The sequence below is a fragment of the Dama dama genome, chromosome 21, assembly GCF_033118175.1.
Source record: "Dama dama isolate Ldn47 chromosome 21, ASM3311817v1, whole genome shotgun sequence".
NCBI lineage: Eukaryota > Metazoa > Chordata > Mammalia > Artiodactyla > Cervidae > Dama > Dama dama.
The window spans coordinates 53,571,272-53,592,066 of NC_083701.1; the positions used below are offsets into that span (position 1 = coordinate 53,571,272).

General features: G+C 36.6%; 1 protein-coding gene across 1 annotated transcript in view; it reads right to left on the reverse strand.

The window, feature by feature from the left end:
- Positions 1 to 20,795, reverse strand: part of PKHD1L1 (PKHD1 like 1) — a 171,522-nt gene that overhangs the window by 129,328 nt on the left and 21,399 nt on the right. Inside the window, exons 7-16 of the mRNA XM_061122850.1 lie at positions 19,846 to 19,899; positions 19,242 to 19,315; positions 18,031 to 18,073; positions 13,775 to 13,845; positions 12,308 to 12,418; positions 10,281 to 10,370; positions 6,383 to 6,651; positions 5,003 to 5,094; positions 1,089 to 1,248; positions 655 to 790 (exon numbers count right to left, since the gene is read on the reverse strand). Coding sequence (XP_060978833.1) covers positions 655 to 790; positions 1,089 to 1,248; positions 5,003 to 5,094; positions 6,383 to 6,651; positions 10,281 to 10,370; positions 12,308 to 12,418; positions 13,775 to 13,845; positions 18,031 to 18,073; positions 19,242 to 19,315; positions 19,846 to 19,899 — 1,100 coding nt within the window. The remainder of the gene's footprint in view (positions 1 to 654; positions 791 to 1,088; positions 1,249 to 5,002; positions 5,095 to 6,382; positions 6,652 to 10,280; positions 10,371 to 12,307; positions 12,419 to 13,774; positions 13,846 to 18,030; positions 18,074 to 19,241; positions 19,316 to 19,845; positions 19,900 to 20,795) is intronic.

Genomic DNA, 20,795 nt, shown 5'->3' on the forward strand with positions numbered 1-20,795 from the left:
CATATTTGAATTTTTTAAAGTACCTACAGTCTGTATCATAAGTTACTACTTAATTAAATTATGTCCTGATTCAAATTCAATATTATTGACTACTTAATTGGATTGTGATCTATTGAGGACAGGGCTTATATTTTATTGTTTTAATACTCCCATGGTAATAAGCATCCCATGTGGCAAACAGTCAGTATTTATCAATATTTACTTATTGAAATGATAGAAGTAGGAAAAATTATTTTTTTGGATTTATTATAAAATAAGAAATACAAAATCTTTATTAACAGATAAACTAATGTCTCATAGGTCTATCGCTTAATTTGAGAAATTAAAAGAAATGATTACCTGTCTGTAATGATAAATTTAATTTCTATTAACTTATACCTGTGAGTTGAAGATATGTTTTTGTGTGTTTAAATATGCATTTATCAAGATCCTTATAGAAGAAAATGACAGTATATACCTGAAAGTTGTTTTTATTGATGCCATTTTCTATCCCAGTCTGAGGAGTTTTCTTCATAGTAGTATTTTGCTTCTTTACCTAGCAGACTATTAAAACTGTATTTTCCAGATAGTAGAATTTGACTAAAGCAAACACCTTTTTAAAATTTTGTCTATACATAAAGAGAAATAAAGCCTACCTCATTTTTCACAACTTACCAGTTTTTTCCATGTTATAGATCAATCTATACTGGTAAAGTGAACATAAATTAGCTTCCACACATGGGCCGGTTACCATGACCTTCTGCACTTCATTCGTTGCATGAGTTGTTTCCCAGTTTTCCAATGTTATAACCTATTCCCCAATTTAAAAAAACCATCTATTTACTATATGGAAAAATACATTTTTTAAAAGCATCATAAGTCAGCTACTGAATGCCTCTATAGTTTATTGTAAACAATAAACTATTTTAAAGTGCAAGTCATCAAATAACAGGCTCTTTATAATTACAGATATTCCAAGGTACAATTTAATAATTTCCCATGACTGCTTCCCCTTCAAACAGTATCTTACCTAGTACAGTTAATAACCAAATAGAGTTCTATCTTTGAACATTTGCTTTCTTTAAGGTGGATCTATAATCATGGCCAACCTGTACTTCCTGGACAACTGTTGATTGGGATTTGATGACCTGTTCTTCACTCACTGCATCTTCTGTTTGTTGTTCAGTATAGACACTTTTATACTGGAACAGTCCAACATCCACAAAAGCACTTAGTCTGTACTCTTGTAGCAAGATTTCAATGTAATATCTGGAAAATAGAATAACGAAAGATTGGAACTTTTTCTCCAGAGCACTTATCATGAATTTTGCTTTCAATGAACAAAATTTCTACATGATATAAAATACCTGTCCGTTAAATTATTTATATTGTCCCCAGGTGGTGCTAGTGGTAAAGAACCGGCTTGCCTATGCAGGAGATGTAAGAGACGTGGGTTTGATCCCTGGGTCGGGAAGATCCCCTGGAGGAGGGCATGACAACCCACTCCAGTATTCTTGCCTGGAGAATCCCATGGACAGAGGAGCCTGGCGGGCTATAGTCCAGAGGGTCGCAAAGAGTCAGACACGACTGAAAAGACTAGCACACATGCATTCCGGATTTTAACTATCAAAATACTTCACAGCAGAGTGCTAAAAGAAAATGAGTTGTGTAAGATATCTGCATTAGAGATAAAGAAAATGACTAATTCATTCACTCTTTCACTGAAAGAGATACTACCCTCTATCCTCAAGGAGCTGAAAACAATTACATTGTAGGTTATAACAAACTTCCTGACATAAAATACAGGGAACACAAGAGGTTAAAGTACTGTAATGTATTTAGGAAAATGTCAGGTAGGCTCAGACATACCATCTATTTTGTATCTGAGTGGTTGTATGTGTCAGGGATAAAACTCTTACCCTAAGTTCCTTAAATATCATCTCTACTTGTACCTTGGGAAATAGAACACTGCCTCAGGAAACTTTTACTGATTAGACTGATGACAGCCCTCCAACAAGCCAGATGAGAGTCACACCTTAAATCTGGAATTCTTGATTCCTGAGGTCCCCTGCCCATCATCCAACTGCCTATTCAGAATTAGCTGTTCACCCACCAGTTGTTACAGGTGAGTGCAAAGCTACTATTGTGTGTGTGCTCAGTTGCTCAGTTGTGTCTGGCTCTTTGAGACCCCGTGGACTATTGCCCACCAGGCTCCTCTGTCCATGAGATTTCCCAGGCAAGAATACTGGAGTGGGTTGCCATTTTTCCCTCCAGGGGATCTTTCCTACTTAAGTCTCTATCAGTGTCACCATTGCTCCCATCCTTGAAGAGGCCAGCTAGGAGTTCCTTTAAATGGCCTCACATTATTCAGCAGATACTCTTGTATATGGAGATAAAGTGTCCACGGTTCATGAAAGACTGTGAATGAAGTGCATTTTTTATCTCCCATCTGGCAAGGAGATGGGGCCCTGGGTCATTTCCTCCACAGGACTGATACTGGAGGATTATGTCAGGCTTTTAGCTGCCCTGAGAACCTGTTTGCCATCTCTGCCAAATCAAGGTGGGCAATACTAACTAGGGAGAAGGACTTGAAGAAGTGAAGTGGAAGTCACACAGTCGTGTCCTACTCTTTATGACCCCATGGACTATGGCAGTCCATGGAATTCTCCAGGCCAGAATACTGGAGTAGGTAGCCTTTCCCTTCTCCAGGGGATCTTCCCAACCCAGGGATCGAACTCAGGTCTCCTGTATTGTGGGTGGATTCTTTACCAGCTGAGCCACAAGGGAAGCCTGGACTCGGAGCAGAACCATTAAATTCTGTATCCTTGTTGGCAGCTTAAATATATTTTAAGGCACTTTCTACATGCTAGCACTTCACAGACATTACTCTATTTAATTGTCACAAAATCCTATAAATACATATATTATTGTTTGTTCATATGAATTACAGAAACTAAGAATTTCAAAGACTGAAAAATTATTTAAAAGTTAGTAACTGAGGTAGGATTCAAATAGAAATATTTGAATATTTCTATTTCTATTCACCCACTCTTGGGGGTGACCCAAGAGATATGCACGTAGAGGTAGGCTGTATTATTTGAGTAAAATGAACGGGCAAGACAAGTTATCTTTGAAAAGGTCCCAGGGACCACTGTGCAACAAACCAGCCATGTGGCCTCAATTTCAAAACTCACAGGCATCATTATTCCTGCCAATGTGTAAATTCCAAGCTAGTTTGCAGAAGCACAGATAACCAGGCAGCAGATGTATTACAAGCCACCTTCATGCAAGCTCTGTGCTCTTGTCAAGCAGGTGAATTGAACTCATTTTCCAAGGTCAGAGCAAAGCCTGAAGGTGTATTGACACTGAATAGCAATAGAAATTAACAAGGTACTCCATTTACTCTGAATTGGCCTGGCGATCTTGGGTAAAGAAGAAAAGGCTTAAGTATATAAAGCAGTGATCGTAGAAGGGGGAAGAGAAAAAGAATGGAATGCTTATTACTCCTAAGACTTCAGGGAGAACATTCCGTGTAGTCTCTCTCAGGTACCATTGATGCCAACCCTCTCTGACCAACTCCATGATGCTTCCTAAGAGCATAATCTAATCAATATCTGGAAGGGTGATGTGCTGGAAGGAGAAACAAAACTCTTCCCACCAGGAAGCAAAGTCCAGGATGTCCCTGGTGGTCCAGTGGTTTAGAATCCACCTGCCAAAGCAGAGGACACAGGTTTGATCCCTGGTCCTGGAACATCCCACATACCTCAGGGCAACTAAGCCCATGTGCCACAACTACCAATGCCGCACTCCATAGAGCCTGAGAGCTTTAACTACTGAAGCCGGTGTGTCTCGAGCCCGTGCTCTGCAACAAGAGAAGTCACCGCAACGAAAAACCCGCGCACCGTGACGAAGAGAGCCCCTGTCTGCTGCAACCAGAGAAAGCCTGAGTGCAGCAAAAAGGACCCAGTGCAGCCAAAAATAAATTTAAAAAAAAAGGAGTGAAGTCTGTCTTCACCCACTGAATCTAAGTCTAGCCTTTTGCTTTAGTCACTGAGATATTAGCAAATGTGACATAAGCAGAGTTTAAAAAGCCCCTGTGCATTAGGAATTGCCCTCTTGATTGATGGGACACTGCAACAGCCTGTCAGGACAGAACTTGTGGCTTGAGACATCCTAGATACCTCAGTTCCTGCCAGGCCAGGCGAGACTCCAGATACGTGAACAAGGCAATCCTGGACCATTAATCACCAACTAACATAGCCAGGATCAAAAGAACTACCCAGATAATCACAAAATTGGGTTGCTTCAAGCTACTAAATCTGGGGGAATGGTTTCTTATGCAGCAAAACCTAACAAATACAAATGGCAAATGGAAGGTAATTTACATGAACCTCTTGATGTTCTCCATGTAACAGCTATTTTGCATATATCACAATTTTTACCTCCCTATTTTCTAGGAATCCTGAAGGGCTTTTTGAATGGGATTATTAGCTATTTGAATAATATCGTCATTTTTCTCTCTGAAATTGGACCTTTCAGCACTAAAAAATGTACCACTTAAGGGCAGGGAGTATGTTTTAATATTTTTAGTTAAATTTCCAGTACTTGGCCCAGGGTCTGAAATAAATCATGAGAATATTAAATATATATTAACTGTGGCACCAATCAATGTGGTTTTGTGGTTTTTCTCCAGCAACAGAGAAAATAGGAGCAGAGAACTTGATGGCTGGATTGACTGAAAGTTCCTAGTAAGAAACTGAAGCAGGATTAAGTAAATTTCACAAAATTATAATTTCTATAACAGGAATAATTTATATTTCAAATTTCCCTAGTTAGCTGAATGTCAGTATTCTTGAGAATATAGGAACAAAATGTAACAAAATTATGGAGAATGGCAAATTTCAAATTGAACCAATAAGTTAGTATCACTTCCACCAACAAAACAAATTGAAAATATTTTTATATATAAACTCTTGGTTTTTAAATATCACACAATAGTTTAAAGAAAAGAAAAAAATCTTACTCTTTTCCTTCTTGAAGATGAATATCATCTGACCTCTGTGTTGGGCTGGAAAAATAATTGTTGGCATTGGAAGAATGATGGGCAATCCTCACCTTATTCCAAAAAGACAGAGAAAGAGAGGGGGGAAGGGAGAGACAGAAAAGAATTTACTAATAAACCTTTTCAGCATTTATTTATCATTTATTATTTCTCTCAGCCTTTGACCTTTTATGAACAGAAAAACATGAAAATACTTCATATTTTTCTTCTAATATATTATTCATGATGAAAAGGATCTTAAAAAATTACCAAAGCTCACTTCACTCCTTGCAACCTTAAAGAACATCAACCACACTATTCCATGAACACACACAGATCATAGCTTTTCCACAATTAGAATTGCAAATGGGAAATTTAAAGATCCATACTGGGAGGAAGATTGTTTATTGTTAAATAAAACATTCTTTTTTTCTGCAGAGAACTTTGAGGGACTTAATCCAAATGAGATCATTAAAAAGAGATCTGAAAGATGCCAAAGATCACTAAATGGGTCTGCATTCTACAAAGAGAAGACTTTGGGCTTCCCAACAGAAATGACTATACTGTCTTTAAAAGAAACAAGCTGAAAAACTACTGCAAAATTGGAATTCCTGTGTTACAGGCAGGAATTTAAACTTGTTCATCCAGTCTGAGAGACAACCTTGCCATATATGTAGTGAGTGGATATTCTGTTGATCTATTAATTTCACATTTGTGAAATGGTCCTAAAGAAATAACATAAAACATGTAATAATGTAATGAACACAAATGTTCAACAGAGTATTATTTGTGATCATAGAATCTCAGAAGTTAAAAACATATCAGTATGGGGGAAGTTACTTAAGTTTAGTAACTCATGCAATAACATACTATTTAGTCATCAACATTGCATCATAAAAGCTATTTAATAATATGTGAAAAGACTAATACATGACAAAAATGACTATAAAATTGGATGCATGATCCATTTATGTAAAAAATAAAATATAGACAAAAGGAGATAAAACACTTTAATCTCATGACCAAGTAATAGCGAAAAAGATCTAGGTAGAATAGTGAAATATTTGTACTCCTCTCCAAATTTCCTATGGGTGATTATAATTCTTTCAGTATAAAAATAATCTTCAATTTTAAAGGAAATGTATACTTTTTCTTAGGGAAAATTTAGGTATGGAAAAACATTTTCTTTTAGGCATTAGGTTTTCTATAATGACTTTATGACTCATATCACATGTGTTAAAATAACCAAGGACCCACCACATAAATTCTTTAGTATATTCATTGGTACTGCATAAATGGGACATATATAAAGGTTATCATATTGTTTCTATAACATCAAGTGGTATGCTGTGGCTTCCTTACCTTATCTTCTGGAAGTCCAGTCTGGCTGAAATAAATAGCGTAACGGTCATCACCTTTGATGTAGAATCTATAAACATCAGATTCTGGAGCCACCAAAAATCCACTGAAACGTGCAACAAATGTGTCTTGTTCCATGGGCCAAACATAGGAAGCTGAATCTGCCCAGCTGGCACCCATGTACCCTGGAGTTTTTTCATTGTATTCGAGAATCTCTTCAAGACGTGCTGGCCGGATATTATTCCACACCTCAAGCTTTAGACCTCTCCCTCCTGAACATAATAAAAGAAGGCTTTCATCAAAATTTTGATGCAGTATCTCAATAACTTTTACTTGTGTAGTGCTAATAGATATTCTATTTTTATTCATATTTTTAGAGTATATATATAAACAAAACAATTATATATATCTCTACATGTACCCAGAGGACAGAGTGCTATTAAGACAGTCTACAATTTATTTATTATTTCATACATCTAAACCTCTGATTCTACATTATATAAAATGAGTATGATATTATGACTTGCGTGGCTGCTATGGGGATTATATACTATATATACATATATTATATATATATATATGGTGATGGTGAAGTCACTCAGTCGTGTCTGACTCCCCGCGACCCCACAGACTGTAGCCTACCATGCTCCTCCGTCCATGGGATTTTCCAGGCAAGAGTACTGGAGTGGGTTGCCATTTCCTTCTCCAGAGGATGTTCCTGACCAAGAGATTGAACCTGGGTCTCCCGCGCTGTAGGCACAGACGCTTTACCATCTGAGCCACCAGGGAAGTCCTATATATATATATATATATATATATATATATATATATGTATATGTATATATATATATGCACACATATATATGTAAAGTACCTGGTACATAGTGAATGCCTTACATAAGATAGTATTAATATCATTATTATTTTTGATAAGACTGATGTTGCTTTATGTAGTCAACACTCAAAACTTCAAGATTCAGACTATTTGATTACAAAACATTCACCCTGATTATTATCTCCAATAAAAGTTACTCAATTAATGGCTCAATGAACACACACTGTTTGCCTTAGGTTTCTGTTAATACTTTTCTTCTTTTTAACATTACTCTGTGCTGTAGGATTTCATCTCCTTCTTGGACAGAATCAGAGAGAGAACATTCTCATTTAAAGTAAACTTACACTTGCCAGATTGAGGGCAAGAGGAGAAGCGGACGACAGAGGATGAGCTAGCTGGATGGCATCCCTGACTTAATGGACATGAGTTTGAGCAAGCTCAGGGAGATAGTGAAGGACAGGAAAGTCCTTCCTTTCCTGTCTGGCCTGCTGCAGTTCATGGGGTCACAAAGAGTCGGACACGACTTCGCGACTGAACAACAACAACACTTGCCAGTGTTATTTTTTCCTAATTATAATGGAGCCATCTCATTTTTTATTTTTGTTTCTTAAAATACAACAACAATCAGGTGCCCGCTTCCTCCCACAGCTTAGGCTTGGCTGGAATGTCTGAATCTGGAAAATAATGACTGCAACTCTTCCCCTGAGTTTGGTTCGAGAAAGCTTGAGCATGTCAACCTTTTTAAGCAACAGCAAGCTCTGGTATACATAACTTTTTAAAAAGTAATCAATTATAAATATCAAAATTCTCCTCTTAAACTGGTCGTTTTAAAAGTATTCAAGAGCTTTCCTTGTGGCTCAGTGGTAAAGAATCTGCCTGCCAACTCAGGAGACACGGGTTCGATCCCTGATCCAGGATGATCCCACATGCTGCAGAGCAACAGCCCGTGATCCATAACTATTGAGCCTGTGCGCTACAGCCTGGGAGTCATGACTCCTGAGAACACGCGCCACAACTCCTGGAGGTTACGCGCCCTAGATCCTGTTCTCTGCAACAAGAGAAGCCACCGAAATGAGAAGCCTATGCACTGCAACTAGAGAGCTGCAGTGTGGAAGGAAATGGCAACCCATTCCGGTGTTCTTGCCTGGAAAATTCCATGGACAGAAGAGCCTGGTGGGCTGCAGCTCATGGGGTCTCAAAGAATTGGACATGACTGAGTGACTAAACCATCACCACCTGCTCGCCGCAACTAGAAACAAGCCTGTACAGCAATGAAGATCCAACACGGCCATAAATAAATAAATAAAATCATCTTTTAAAATATCATTCAAAACAAAGACATTTAAAAGGTTAATAAACTGAATTTATTTGGCTTCAAACACCAACCAATGACACAATTATAAACCGATTTCACTGGGTGCACAAGATGAGACACAAAATCCATGTGCACACATGCACAGCATCACAGGGGTCTAGTTTCAGACCTCAAAGCCCTCAGCTGCACTTTCAATGGCCACAGGTGAAAAATCTGAAAAGACTTTTGAGTTCCATTTCTCCCATTCCCTGTGATCACACCTAAATCCTTCTAGATAAGGATTTAACCTCTGCCATTTGAGAAGAAATAAAGAGCCTCTGATGAAAGTGAAAGAGGAGAGTGAAAAAGTTGGCTTAAAACTCAACATTCAGAAAATTAAGATCATGCCATCTGGTCCCATCACTTCATGGCAAATAGATGGGGCAACAATGGAACCAGTGAGAGACTTTATTATCTTGTGCTCCAAAATCACTGCAGATGGTGACTGCAGCCATGAAATTAAATGACACGTACACCTTGGACAATAAGCTACGACCAACCTAGACAGCATATTAAAAAGCAGAGGCATTACTTTGCCCACTAAGGTCCATCTAGTCAATGCTATGGTTTTTCCAGTAGTCATGTATAGATGTGAGAGTTGGACTGTAAAGAAAGCTGAACACAGAAGAATTGATGCTTTTGAACTGTGGTGTTGGAGAAGACTCTTGAGAGTCCCTTGAACTGCAAGGAGAACAAACCAATCCATCCTAAAGGAAATCAGTCCAGAATATTCATTGGAAGGACTGATGCTGAAGCTTAAACTCCAATATTTTGGCCACCTGATGCAAAGAACTGACTCTTTGGAAAAGACCCTGATGCTGGGAAAGATTGAAGGCAGGAGGAGAAGAGGACAACAGAGGATGAGATGGTTGGATGACATCACCGACTTGAAGGACATGAGTTTGAGCAAGCTCCGGGAGTTGGTGACGGACAGGGAAGCCTGGCATGCTGTGGTCTGTAGGGTCGCAAAGAGTCAGACACGACTGAGCAACTGAACTGAACTCATTTATTTTTTAACTAGGAAAAAAGCATTTAAAATGTTTCCATTAGCCTGTACCAACATTTAGTAACAGTCATTTGATTTGAAATAAAAATACCTTTATACTCTATCAATAGAGCTTTCACAAAGTGTCTGAGAAATTTAGGCCAGGTTTACCTCCACTCATATAGCCTTGATTCAGCTAATTTAATAGAAATATTTCCTAAATCCAGAAATAAAAGAAAAACTAGGAAGAAATTTATCATTCTCACTACAAATTGTAAAAAGCTCAGATGGTATTTTTTCTCACTATGTTATGGGCTGAATGTTTGGGTCCCCTCAAAACTAAAATGTTGAAACCTAATGAAACCTAATGCCCAATCTGATGGTATTAGGAGGTGTGGCCTGTGGGGAGTGTTCAGACCATGGGAGTAGAGCCATCACGAATGGGATTAGTGCCCTTATGAGGGACCCCACAGAGCCCCCCAGCCCTGCGAACGCCTAATCTATGAGGAACAGATTCTCATCAGATACCTAATCTGCCAGTGCCATGATCTTGGATTCCTAGCCTCCTAGCCTCCAGAATCTTGAGAAATCAATGGTGTTTATAAGCTACTCAGTCTATGATGTTTTGTTACAGCAGCCTGAACAGACTAAGACACTACAGGTATCTGTCAGTAATATTCCTCTTATGCAAATATAGAAATGGTCTTTCTCTCCAATGGTGACTTACCTGGATATATAGTTCTGAGAATATCAGGTTTAGGGGGTGTCTTGCAACATATGCTATTTTCTGTGACATTCAAAATATGACAGGCTTGACCTACAGAGAAGCAAGGGCACAGCCATTACTACAGAGCTTCAGAATGCAAACCACACCAGCCTAAGTTGGAGTGCTTTTTCAATTAGAACCAGGATGCACAAGCAAGAGGCAAAGCTGAAGGGTCTTCATTTCCTTTACATGTTCTCCATCAAAGCTTATCACGCATTAATTGTGCTTTAGTTGTTCATTAGTTGTACTTCCACAAGGCAACATTTTGCTGGCAAAATCTCACAAATCTGAGTTAGAATATTTCATAATTTCTGAGAAACAAAAGTTTATTAAAATGATGTCACTGTAAGCTATTTTATCTGGGTCCAAAGTGAAGCCTTATATGTTTTGTTCCCTGGAGAAAAGTTTCTGAATAAATCAGTGATATTTAAAATTTACAAAAGTAGATGATTCCAGTCTTCTTAGGATAATAGTGGTTTTGTTCAAGTTTTTTAAATAAAAACAAAAAGGATAATAATCTTAAAGTAAATTTATAATAATTTATTTCACAGACAGATGGAAACCAAAACAGACAAGGTTTTAAATAAGAATGATTATCGTAATACATAAGCACAATTAGACTTGAGTAAGAGTTTACATTTTAGACTCCCAAGTGCTCCTCACAGTGCTTCATGAAAGGTCAACCCTCATTAACTATTTACTGACATGGAAATAATCCATGAATACGGAAGTAAGGGAAATGGAGGAAAGTATCTTTGCCAAGTTTTGTTTGGTGGCCTGGAAAATATACACTTCAATACAACCTTTCACTATTTGAATGCTTTGTGGATGCAAGATCACTGAACTATAAAACAGTATATTTTAACAATATTTTAAACCAACTTAACTCATTTTTGTTGGAGCAAAGGAAAGATAGAAAAACCAATCATTTTCAAGAAATTATTGAGGATTCAAAATCTCAAATCTGGCTGCACTTTAATGGCAAAGAAATACTATAAAAAAACTTAACATGTAATCTTTGTATATCAGCTGTATCATAATGTCAGATGTAAAACATACAAGTTTAAACTTGTTTATGTTCCTGTTTTTAATATTTAAAAGGTAGTAAAACAGAATAACATTATATGAAATCTTAAAATCTTTTGGCCTATGCAGGTGGCCAGGAAGAATTCATGGGATAGGAAAGACGTCCTATGAATGCTACACAAGGTTGCGTTCTGTGAATTTCTTTTCTTGAAATCATATTTTGGCTAGCTCATCAGCAGATTCCTTAAAAGTACAAATCACCTGAGCAGAAGGCTCGATCAGAAAAATTACATACCAGGTACTTGGACAGACGTCCTGTCCTTTGTCCATCAAGGTAGGTAAGGTCATTTTAACTCAGTGAGAAGATCCCAATTATACATTCATTCCCAACTTCCCATTTGAGCTGCCTAGCTCCCTACCTTTGAGCAGATCTGGACGAGACATATGAAAGTGATGCACAACCAGAGAATCAAGCCCAACGTACTCTTGTAAACCAATTAATGCTCTTTCTAAGGCCAATACAATCTGTAATTACTGATGTCCAGACAAGGCAGAGTATATGACAAAGGGATGAGGAGTCTCCCGAAATGCCACTTTAAATTTCCCTGTAATTATCTAACCCATTAAGAAATAGTAACAGTTCAGAGAGGTAATTTGAAAGTCTATTAAATAGAGGTTATGTGTGTCTTTGGCGTGGCGAGCAATTTGTTGATGGTAGCCATGATGCTGCTGTGCAATGCCCTTCGGTGCTGACCTCAGAGCCCAAACCCTGGTCACGTAAGGCTGCAAGGAGCAGTCCTCACTGGAAAATTGCAGTGGGAAAAGAATCAAGCTCCAGGACCAAATGCCCATCTGGAAATACCAGTTCATAAACTAAGACATTAATTGAGCACAACTACTATTTTTCACAGAAATAATTAAAGGAAGTATTCATTCTTTTATTAAAAAATCATGAAAAATACCTCCAACTAAAACTCGGACTGGGAAATCTGTCTGATCAAAGAACCGTCCACTGATCGTTAGCAAGGTGCCGCCTTGAGTGCTTCCTTGTGAAGGTGAAATCCTAGTGATCTCTGGCATGGGGAGGGGAAGGACAAGAAATAAAATGTTATGAATATTCCACATAAACATAAAGATTTGTCTTTTACAAATTTTCCAAATTACCTAGCCACAGCAAATAACATAGTGAAGGTACTGGATTATCGAAGGAATGAAGCAGGTGTTTCACTCTTTTGTCTCTGATGCAGTCTTGCAAATAAGACAATAAACATGGCTTCACACAGACCGGCATCTCCTGGGGACCAAGGGTTAGTGGTAACTGATACCAGACAGACACTGGTAATGGAAGGATCCAGAGAACAAGGAAAACCTGGGCTAAGCATAGATGTTTGTTTCCAAAAGAAAACAGGAAGGCAAGAGAACAACCTCCTCTCTATGCTCTTTAAAAATGAAATCTTTCTTATATTTACGGATCAACATCTTAAATTTTTCTCACATACTAACACATTAACTATGATTGGAATGCTTGCAGCTTTGTATATGAGTCTTATGTATACTAGTAAAATAGACCAGTAATGATACATGGTACATTCTTTTAAAAATTTACTCTTATTAGTTCACTCTATCAAATGAACTGTTTTTTTTCCCATAGGAGTTTCACATTAAATAAAACAGACTTCTGTAGCCTAGACAGTAAAGAATATGCCTGCAATGCAGGAGACCTGGGTTCCATCCCGGGGTAGGTAAGACCCTTTGGAGAAGGGAATAGCAACCCACTCTGGTATTCTTGCCTGGAGAATCCCACAGACAGAGGAGACTGGCAGGCTACAGTCCACGGGGTCACAAAGAGTTAGACACGACTAACACTTTCACGCTAAGTTTCACAGTAAGTTTCCAGAAAAAGCCAGGATAGATCATATTTGATTGATTCCAAGACACACATTTTTTTCATTTTTTGAACATCTTTCACGTCTGAATCACCCCAGGCCTGGCACTGAGATCTCTTTAAATTGAAATAAATTATGATCTCCTTGAGGAATCTTTTGGACCACACTGAGAGCATAAATCTCCAAGAGTGCTGGTTTGTGGGTTTAAATTGACAGCAGAGATTTTTTTTTTCCCTTCCTTGATCAACATCCCAAGTTGAGATGCTTAAGTTTCCCTGCTGTCTCTCTTAGTGAGATAAGTTTATTTCTCAATCAACCTGACACCAGAAATGTAGTTTTTGGCTACAGATCTTGGCTTTTTGTAGATCCTGGCTTAATGTCAGGGCTTCCTACTGCACTCCTTATCTTGGGTGTTTTTTTTTTTCTTAGAACAACATAAAATAATATAGTACACTTTACAATCATTGTTGTACTTGATGTGATGAAATAAAGTATATGCACTTCTCTTCCCCTGCCTTCCCCTCACACAGAAAGGTCACATACCTGCATATGTTTGAAACATTGAAATTTTATTGAGAGAAGAAACAAAATATGCCATTTTTTCTGGTAAACTCCTGTTTAAAAAAAAAGTAAAAATTCTTGCTTTAAAAAATGATCTTTATTTTAGGAAATTTTCTTTTACTTCAGTGATAGAAATCATATCAAAATTTACAAAGGACCAAGAAAGAACTTTTGAGGAAAATAAAGATGTTCTATAGCCTGGTTTATTAAATCCACAAATACACCAAACACATTTGCCAGCATTCACTGAACTGCACATTTAAAATATGCACCTTTTATTATATGCAAATTATAGTTCAATAAAGTAAGAATTTGTATTAACATAAAAAAGAAACACACAGGAAGACTGCCCTTCATAAAAGTTGGGCTCTATGGATGACCATCTGGGGTTCTCTGTGCTCTTATGACCCATTTAGTGATAGAGTAACTAACATCATTGAACTCTTACCAGGTATGCTAAAATTTTTAATTTTTTAAGCTTCTAATTACTATGCTATTTGATTCTTGTATCAATCCCATGAGGTAGGTAATACTCAGAGAAATTTCTTCTTAGTCAAAATCAGTGATTTCTCTGGCAATCCAGTGGTTAAGACTTTACCCTTCCAATGAAGGGGGCATGGGTTCGATCCCTGGCCAGTGAACCAAAATCCCACATGCCGTGCAGCATGGCCAAAAAATTAAAAAAAAAAAAATTAATTGACTGTTTTCTTAGTCAAGATCACAAAAAGTAGCAGAAATGGAATCTGAACCAGGTAGTTTGAGTTCAGAGCCCTGGGTACTACACCGTTCTCCTCTCTAGCCACTAACTTACATGAGATACAAAAGATGAGTGCAAGTTCACAACAGTTCACCATAGTTAAGTCACCCTTAATAAACACAGAGCCTATTCATGTTTTTAATAGATACATACTTGGACTTCCATAGCCTAAAGAGCTACAAATGGAAAGAATATGATCCTAAAATTGAATGCTTTCTCTTAATTACCTCAATTAAACTCATAATTAGAAAAGTTAAGATATTCTAATGTTATCTAAAGACTCCAACTCACTCATCATAATTATAGCACAATGAACTAGAATCTATAAGGATAATGGAAATCTAGTGGTGGAGACCAACAGTCAACTCCCTATGAATCTAACACAGGCATTATAATGTGCATTTGCAAAGTTAAAGAGTCCCTGAAAATATGCTATGCTAAATTAGTTATTTAAGAAGTTCACTCTGGATTTTAAATGTTTATATTATAAGCCTTTCAGTTGATTTCTTAAAAACCTAAAATGAAGCCAGTTCCAACAATGTCTGTGGTCAGATCCTGTCTCTGAAAAATTAACTCTGCTTTTTAAGCTGGTGGGGAAATTGCCTCCTGAAATAAAATTTGAATGTAATTTATTTGGTGTGACACTGAGGTGATTTTCACTAATTCATTGATAATAACTAGGCATTTCTCAATTAAGAGAGTCTCATCTAAACCTTATCAGTTTGGAACAGCTGTTGTTTGAACTTGGGGTAATAGAAGAGGGAAGGCTGCCCATTAAAAGAAATACAGAATGCATACAACATTGTAAATCAACTATACTTCAACAAATTTTCTTTTTAAAAGTAATACAAAATAGATGTTACACGGTCTCCAGTTGGTTCATCTGATATTCAGGAATGCTCCAGAAATTTGTAAAATATGGATTTTATTAATTATAAAATAACAACATTTTAAAAATGCCATGTAATCTTAAAACTAGATTTTTAAGTAGTAAATATCGTGTTTTTAACAATCACCTTAAATTAAGGTTGTTTTATATAAAAATACAATTTCTTAAACTCTGAGACACTAATACAAAAGGAAATCCATTGGCTTAAAACAGGAAACAGTGATTATAAGTCAAGATCACAGAATTAACAATTTTATACAATATTTTTGCCTATATATGTACAAATTTTCAAATTTTGGGGGTATGTTAATGCTGCATCTTGACTTATGTATACCTATCAATCACAATCAAGCTCAATCACTCAAACCTTCTATTTTTGGATAATTATTTCTCTGAGAGACATATGATGGATTTGGCAATTAGCACCTCTCATTCAGACTTGGAACTAAGAATTCACTTTTCTCACCTTAGGAAGAATGACATTGAGAGCACAAAGCAACCATATATAGTTCACAAAATCATTTAAATCTTGATATCATTGCTTCTAACATGTTTTGCTAATATTTCAATAAAATCCTATTGTCCGATCTTATCAAGTTATATTTAAGTAGGCCATGTCCTTACAGAAAATCACAGTTAAGTCATGGGACTAAGTCACTGTCCCATGTAAATCATAAAGGTAAATCTTAGCACTGTTTACATATCACCCACTCTGGCTTTATCTTGAATTATAAAATTCTTCAAGATTTTAGTGCAGTATGTATTATTCTATAATAAAGTGTCCGGTGGTTAGGACTTGGCACTTAAAGTAATTCCCTGATGGTGATCCAGTGGTTAGGACTTGGCACTTTCACTGCCAGAGCCTGGGTTCAATCCCTGGTTGGGGAACTAAGATTCCACAAGCCACGAGTCATGGTCAAAAAGTAATAATAATAAAAACTTAAAAAAAAATACAGTCCCTGGGCTTTGGGAACCCACAATTTTTTAAAAAGTGTGCCTCAATTTCTTCACCTGAAAAATGGAACTAATAGTACACATTCCATAAGGTTGTTTTGATACTCATTAATGGCTTAAAATAGGGCAGGTACACAGTAAGTCTCAAATTTAAGTATTATGGTTACTATTATTATAAATAATTTTTAAAATAACTAATTAAAAAAAATGTCCAGTCCAGGTTTATAACTTGGAAGTAAACCTACTGACTTTAGGTGTCTAGAACTAGCTCATCTGTAAATACAGTGATAATGGATTTAGTTTCACCAACTCAACTGCATTTCCATACATGCAGAGACCAAATCTCACCCTTCTCTTGCAGCCTGTAAACAATGAAAAGGAATAACATCTACTTTGATTATCACATTGCCACTCTTTCCAAACTTCTAATCACTGAGTCTCTCTTCAGAGACAAAAAAAATCAACAATTTTTCATCATCAGTCTACTACAACTATATTAGTATTGGATGGCTAAATGATGTGACTTATTTGGATTTCAATCAACCACTTCACTTTCCCAACAGGAGATGCTATGACATTTTGGGAAGAACAATTTAGGTTTGGCACATCATGGTGCTGCCCATAAAAGGCCAGCAGCATGCTCCAGTGACTGGGAGGGCCAACAAATGCCCCCCCCCACACCCTTGCAAACACTCCAGGAGTGGGGTGATCCCCCCACACTAGAGAATCCTGGGTCAGGGTGTTAAACAGTGATGAGATGTGGTTCTGTGACTGGAACCCTCTATCGGTCATGGCAAAGCACTGGACGAAAGGCTCAGGTCCTGGAGTCAGACTGCCTGGGTTCACATTCCACCTCTGTTTCCTGCCAGCTGAATATCCCTAGGCAAATCATCTAATGTTCCTAAGTCTCGTTTTCCCAGTGTGCAATACGGGATAGGTGAAAACATCCAATTTATAGGTTCTCTGGGAGTATCAAGCTAAATAATATATGTAACGTGCTTAAGGCCATGCCTGCCACTAAAGGTTCTTTATTATATCTATCAGACTTGCAACATGTGTTGAGATTTGCATATTCTCGTATTTCTATAAGTGTGTGATGGTCTTTCTGACTGAAATTAGGGTATCTGGAAATAAGTTCTAGTTTTACTAGAAATTATAAATATAAGTTATTAATATTGGTATGAGAATGAACAATTAAAAGCTGTAACTACCATCTTTCACAATTCCATTTGTCCTGATACTTTAAGGGAACATCAGTATAAGGTAATATTAACCATGAAGCTCTATTTATTCTTACATTCAGAAAAATTTTAATTAGTTATCAAAACAATTTTATAAATAAGAAGGGCTACAAAACATAAAATGACACCTTTTCATATCACAATCAAAGATTTTTTTAATTTATTGTTTTAAGTAATGCTAGATTTCCCAGCAACTGAAAGGCCATGTCTGAGACACAAATTACTAGTGAACAGGAGTTACAGACTCCGTAAATGTTAATTTGGGTAAAGTGATTAATTTTTTTGAAAGTAATTAAGTTTTTAATCTAGGGATATATAGCACAAAGTAAATATACACTTTTATTTTATTTTCCCAGTTGAATCAATTATGAAAATTATTATTTACAAAATGATCTACCTTCCATAATCACTATCCAAGATGAAGCTGACATTGTGATGACCTGGAATTAATTAAAACACACAATCAATTAAATTCTCAATCACAGGAGAATAATAACTAAATATTATAAAGCTGATTTAAAAGCAAAGAAAATTAACACCGTAATTATGCAATCTACTAATCCTCAAAGAAATGAAAATGAAATATCTTAAAGAAACACCTACTACTTTAAGATACACAAATAAGATGTCTCAAGGTTCTAACCAGGAAAACCTCACAAAGTATAATAATGAATGAAGAATAAAAGAACATATATGTAATCATATTGCCCTCAATTTTCTTTCATTCATTTAACAGCTATTTAATTGGGTCAGTGACGGGTTGAGAGGTGCAGGGTGAGCACACGGTTTGCTCTTCTCAAAGAGCACGCTGTCACACGGAGGATATAGTCAGTCAAAAGCAAGGACACAGAGAACTGAAAACTGTGACAAAGCTACCAAGGAAAAGGAAAACGAACATTGAGAATGTAAAGCCGGGGATCAGGCTTTTTTGAAGACATGACATTTTATCTGAAACTTTCAGGACTGGAAACTTGCAAAGGCTGTGAGGCAGAAGGAATGTGTGTGTGTGTGTGTGTGTGTGTGTGTGTGTGTGTGTGTTCATGTGTGTGCGTGCGCACGCGTGTTAGTCGCTCAGTCGTGTCCATGTAGACTGTAGCCCACTAGGCTCCTCTGTCCATAAAATTCTCCAGGCAAGAATACTGGAGTGGGTTGCCGTTCCCTTCTCCAGGGCATCTTCCCAACCCAGGGATTGAACCTGGATCTCCTGCATTTCAGGTGGATTCTTTACCGTCTGAGCCACCAGAGAAGCCTGAGGCAGAAGGAATAAAGCTCATTAACTAATTAAAATGTTTATGATTCTGAAGTACATAGAGCAAGGAGTAAAAAGCAGAGTAAAATTAAAGCTACAGGTAAACAGCTAAATTAGTAATGGAATCATTTAAATGACAGAAGAAATGAAAAAAGAGACACTTGAAGACACTTCAGTGTAAATCTTAGAAAAAGGTAATTCATACATGTTTACGTGATGCTGAAAAAAAGCCACGGTAAACAGGAAGTGCTAATGTTTAAAAAAGGGATGAGGCTACAGGAGAGGTCTAAGAGAATACCAAACAAGGATATACAGTCAGGCATTTCTGAGAACTATGATAAATGATGGTCAGCACTTACCAATGTAAGTTCCACTTGTTTTACAAACCATAGAACCCATGTCTCCATTTGGGTGATCTAGTTTTAGACCATACCTAATAAAATACGCATTTTAATTTCAAAGTTTACATTGACATTAAAGTTTTAAAATATTGTGTTTCCCTCAAAAAATCTTATGAATTTCAGAATATGTATCAGCACAGAAACTGTTGCTACAACAAAGATTTTTGTAATATATTTCCCAATCTTAGCTGAAGCTATTTGAATAAATATTTCCTAGTCTTTGTTGAAGTTATTTAAAAATTAAATATTTTGTCATTAATTTGGTCATCCCCATTGATATTCCTTTTGAAGAATTTAAAACACTACCAAGTGAAACAATTATTTGATAAAGGTATTCCTCAAAATAATTTAAACAACAGTTCATATCATAATACACTGGAGATAGTGGATATCAGGTTATATCTAACTATATCAAGACTGATAAATTACTATATCAAATATTATAATTTATACTGTGTTATAAAGCATTTGGCTATGCAATATTGCTAGAAATTACTATTTAAATCTAGTATGCTTATATCTACTATTTATTTTTCTAAAGAAAATTATTTGAATTACTTACAAATTATCAGATTGTGATATGAGAAGTTCACAGGGCATTCCTCCAATATAAACTCTGTGTAAATATTTTATTGGAAAAGATCAAGTTGTGTTTAATATATTGTTTCAAAATGCTCTCTTCCCACCAAGCTTACTGCCACCTTATTTTTTTTCTCCCAATCACTTAATAGTATCCATCATTCATTCACTCAACAAACATCTACTGACCACTTATTATGTTACAGATTTTGCTCTAGATGCTGGAGCACATCAGTGAGCCAAGATCTCTGCCATTATAGGACTGACAATCTAACTGGGGAAGAATGACCATAAACATGATAATCATAACATATTTGGTGTGTTATAAAGTGATTAATACTAAAGCGATAGCAAATGTAGATAATGGGGACTCTTCCATCTGAAGTTCAATTAATTCTAATACAAAATATAATTTTGTAGTTAAGTTTCACATGAATTAAATAAGGCTCACGTCTCAGAAAGTAATTGGGATGAAAAGAATGTCTAGTAGGATCAGTGCCAATGAAACGGGAACAAGAAGCTGAGAAGGATTAGAAGCCGAGAGGAAAATCTGCCTTCACATTTCTTTCTCCAGCTGACTAGATTGACCTATTACTTTAAGGCTGATAGAACCTAGTGATACTGGAGGCTTGTAGCTAACTGACAGCTATCACATTCTTTGCAATACCAGACTAAATCCCCAGCTTCTGGGACAGCAAATCCAGATACAAAATAAGGCCAGATACAAGCCTGAATTATAAAAAATAGCATGTCTGCTAGCAGAGAACTTTGAACTTTTTAATATACTTTTCATACAAATTCTTTCATTTGATCATTACATTAGGTTATAAAGAAAGTAAACTGAATTACTATGCCTATTACAGAAATGTATGAGTTCATATTCTCTTTCTAACTGTTAGGTAGAATAGGGAAAAGGAGTCCAGAATGGCGGTG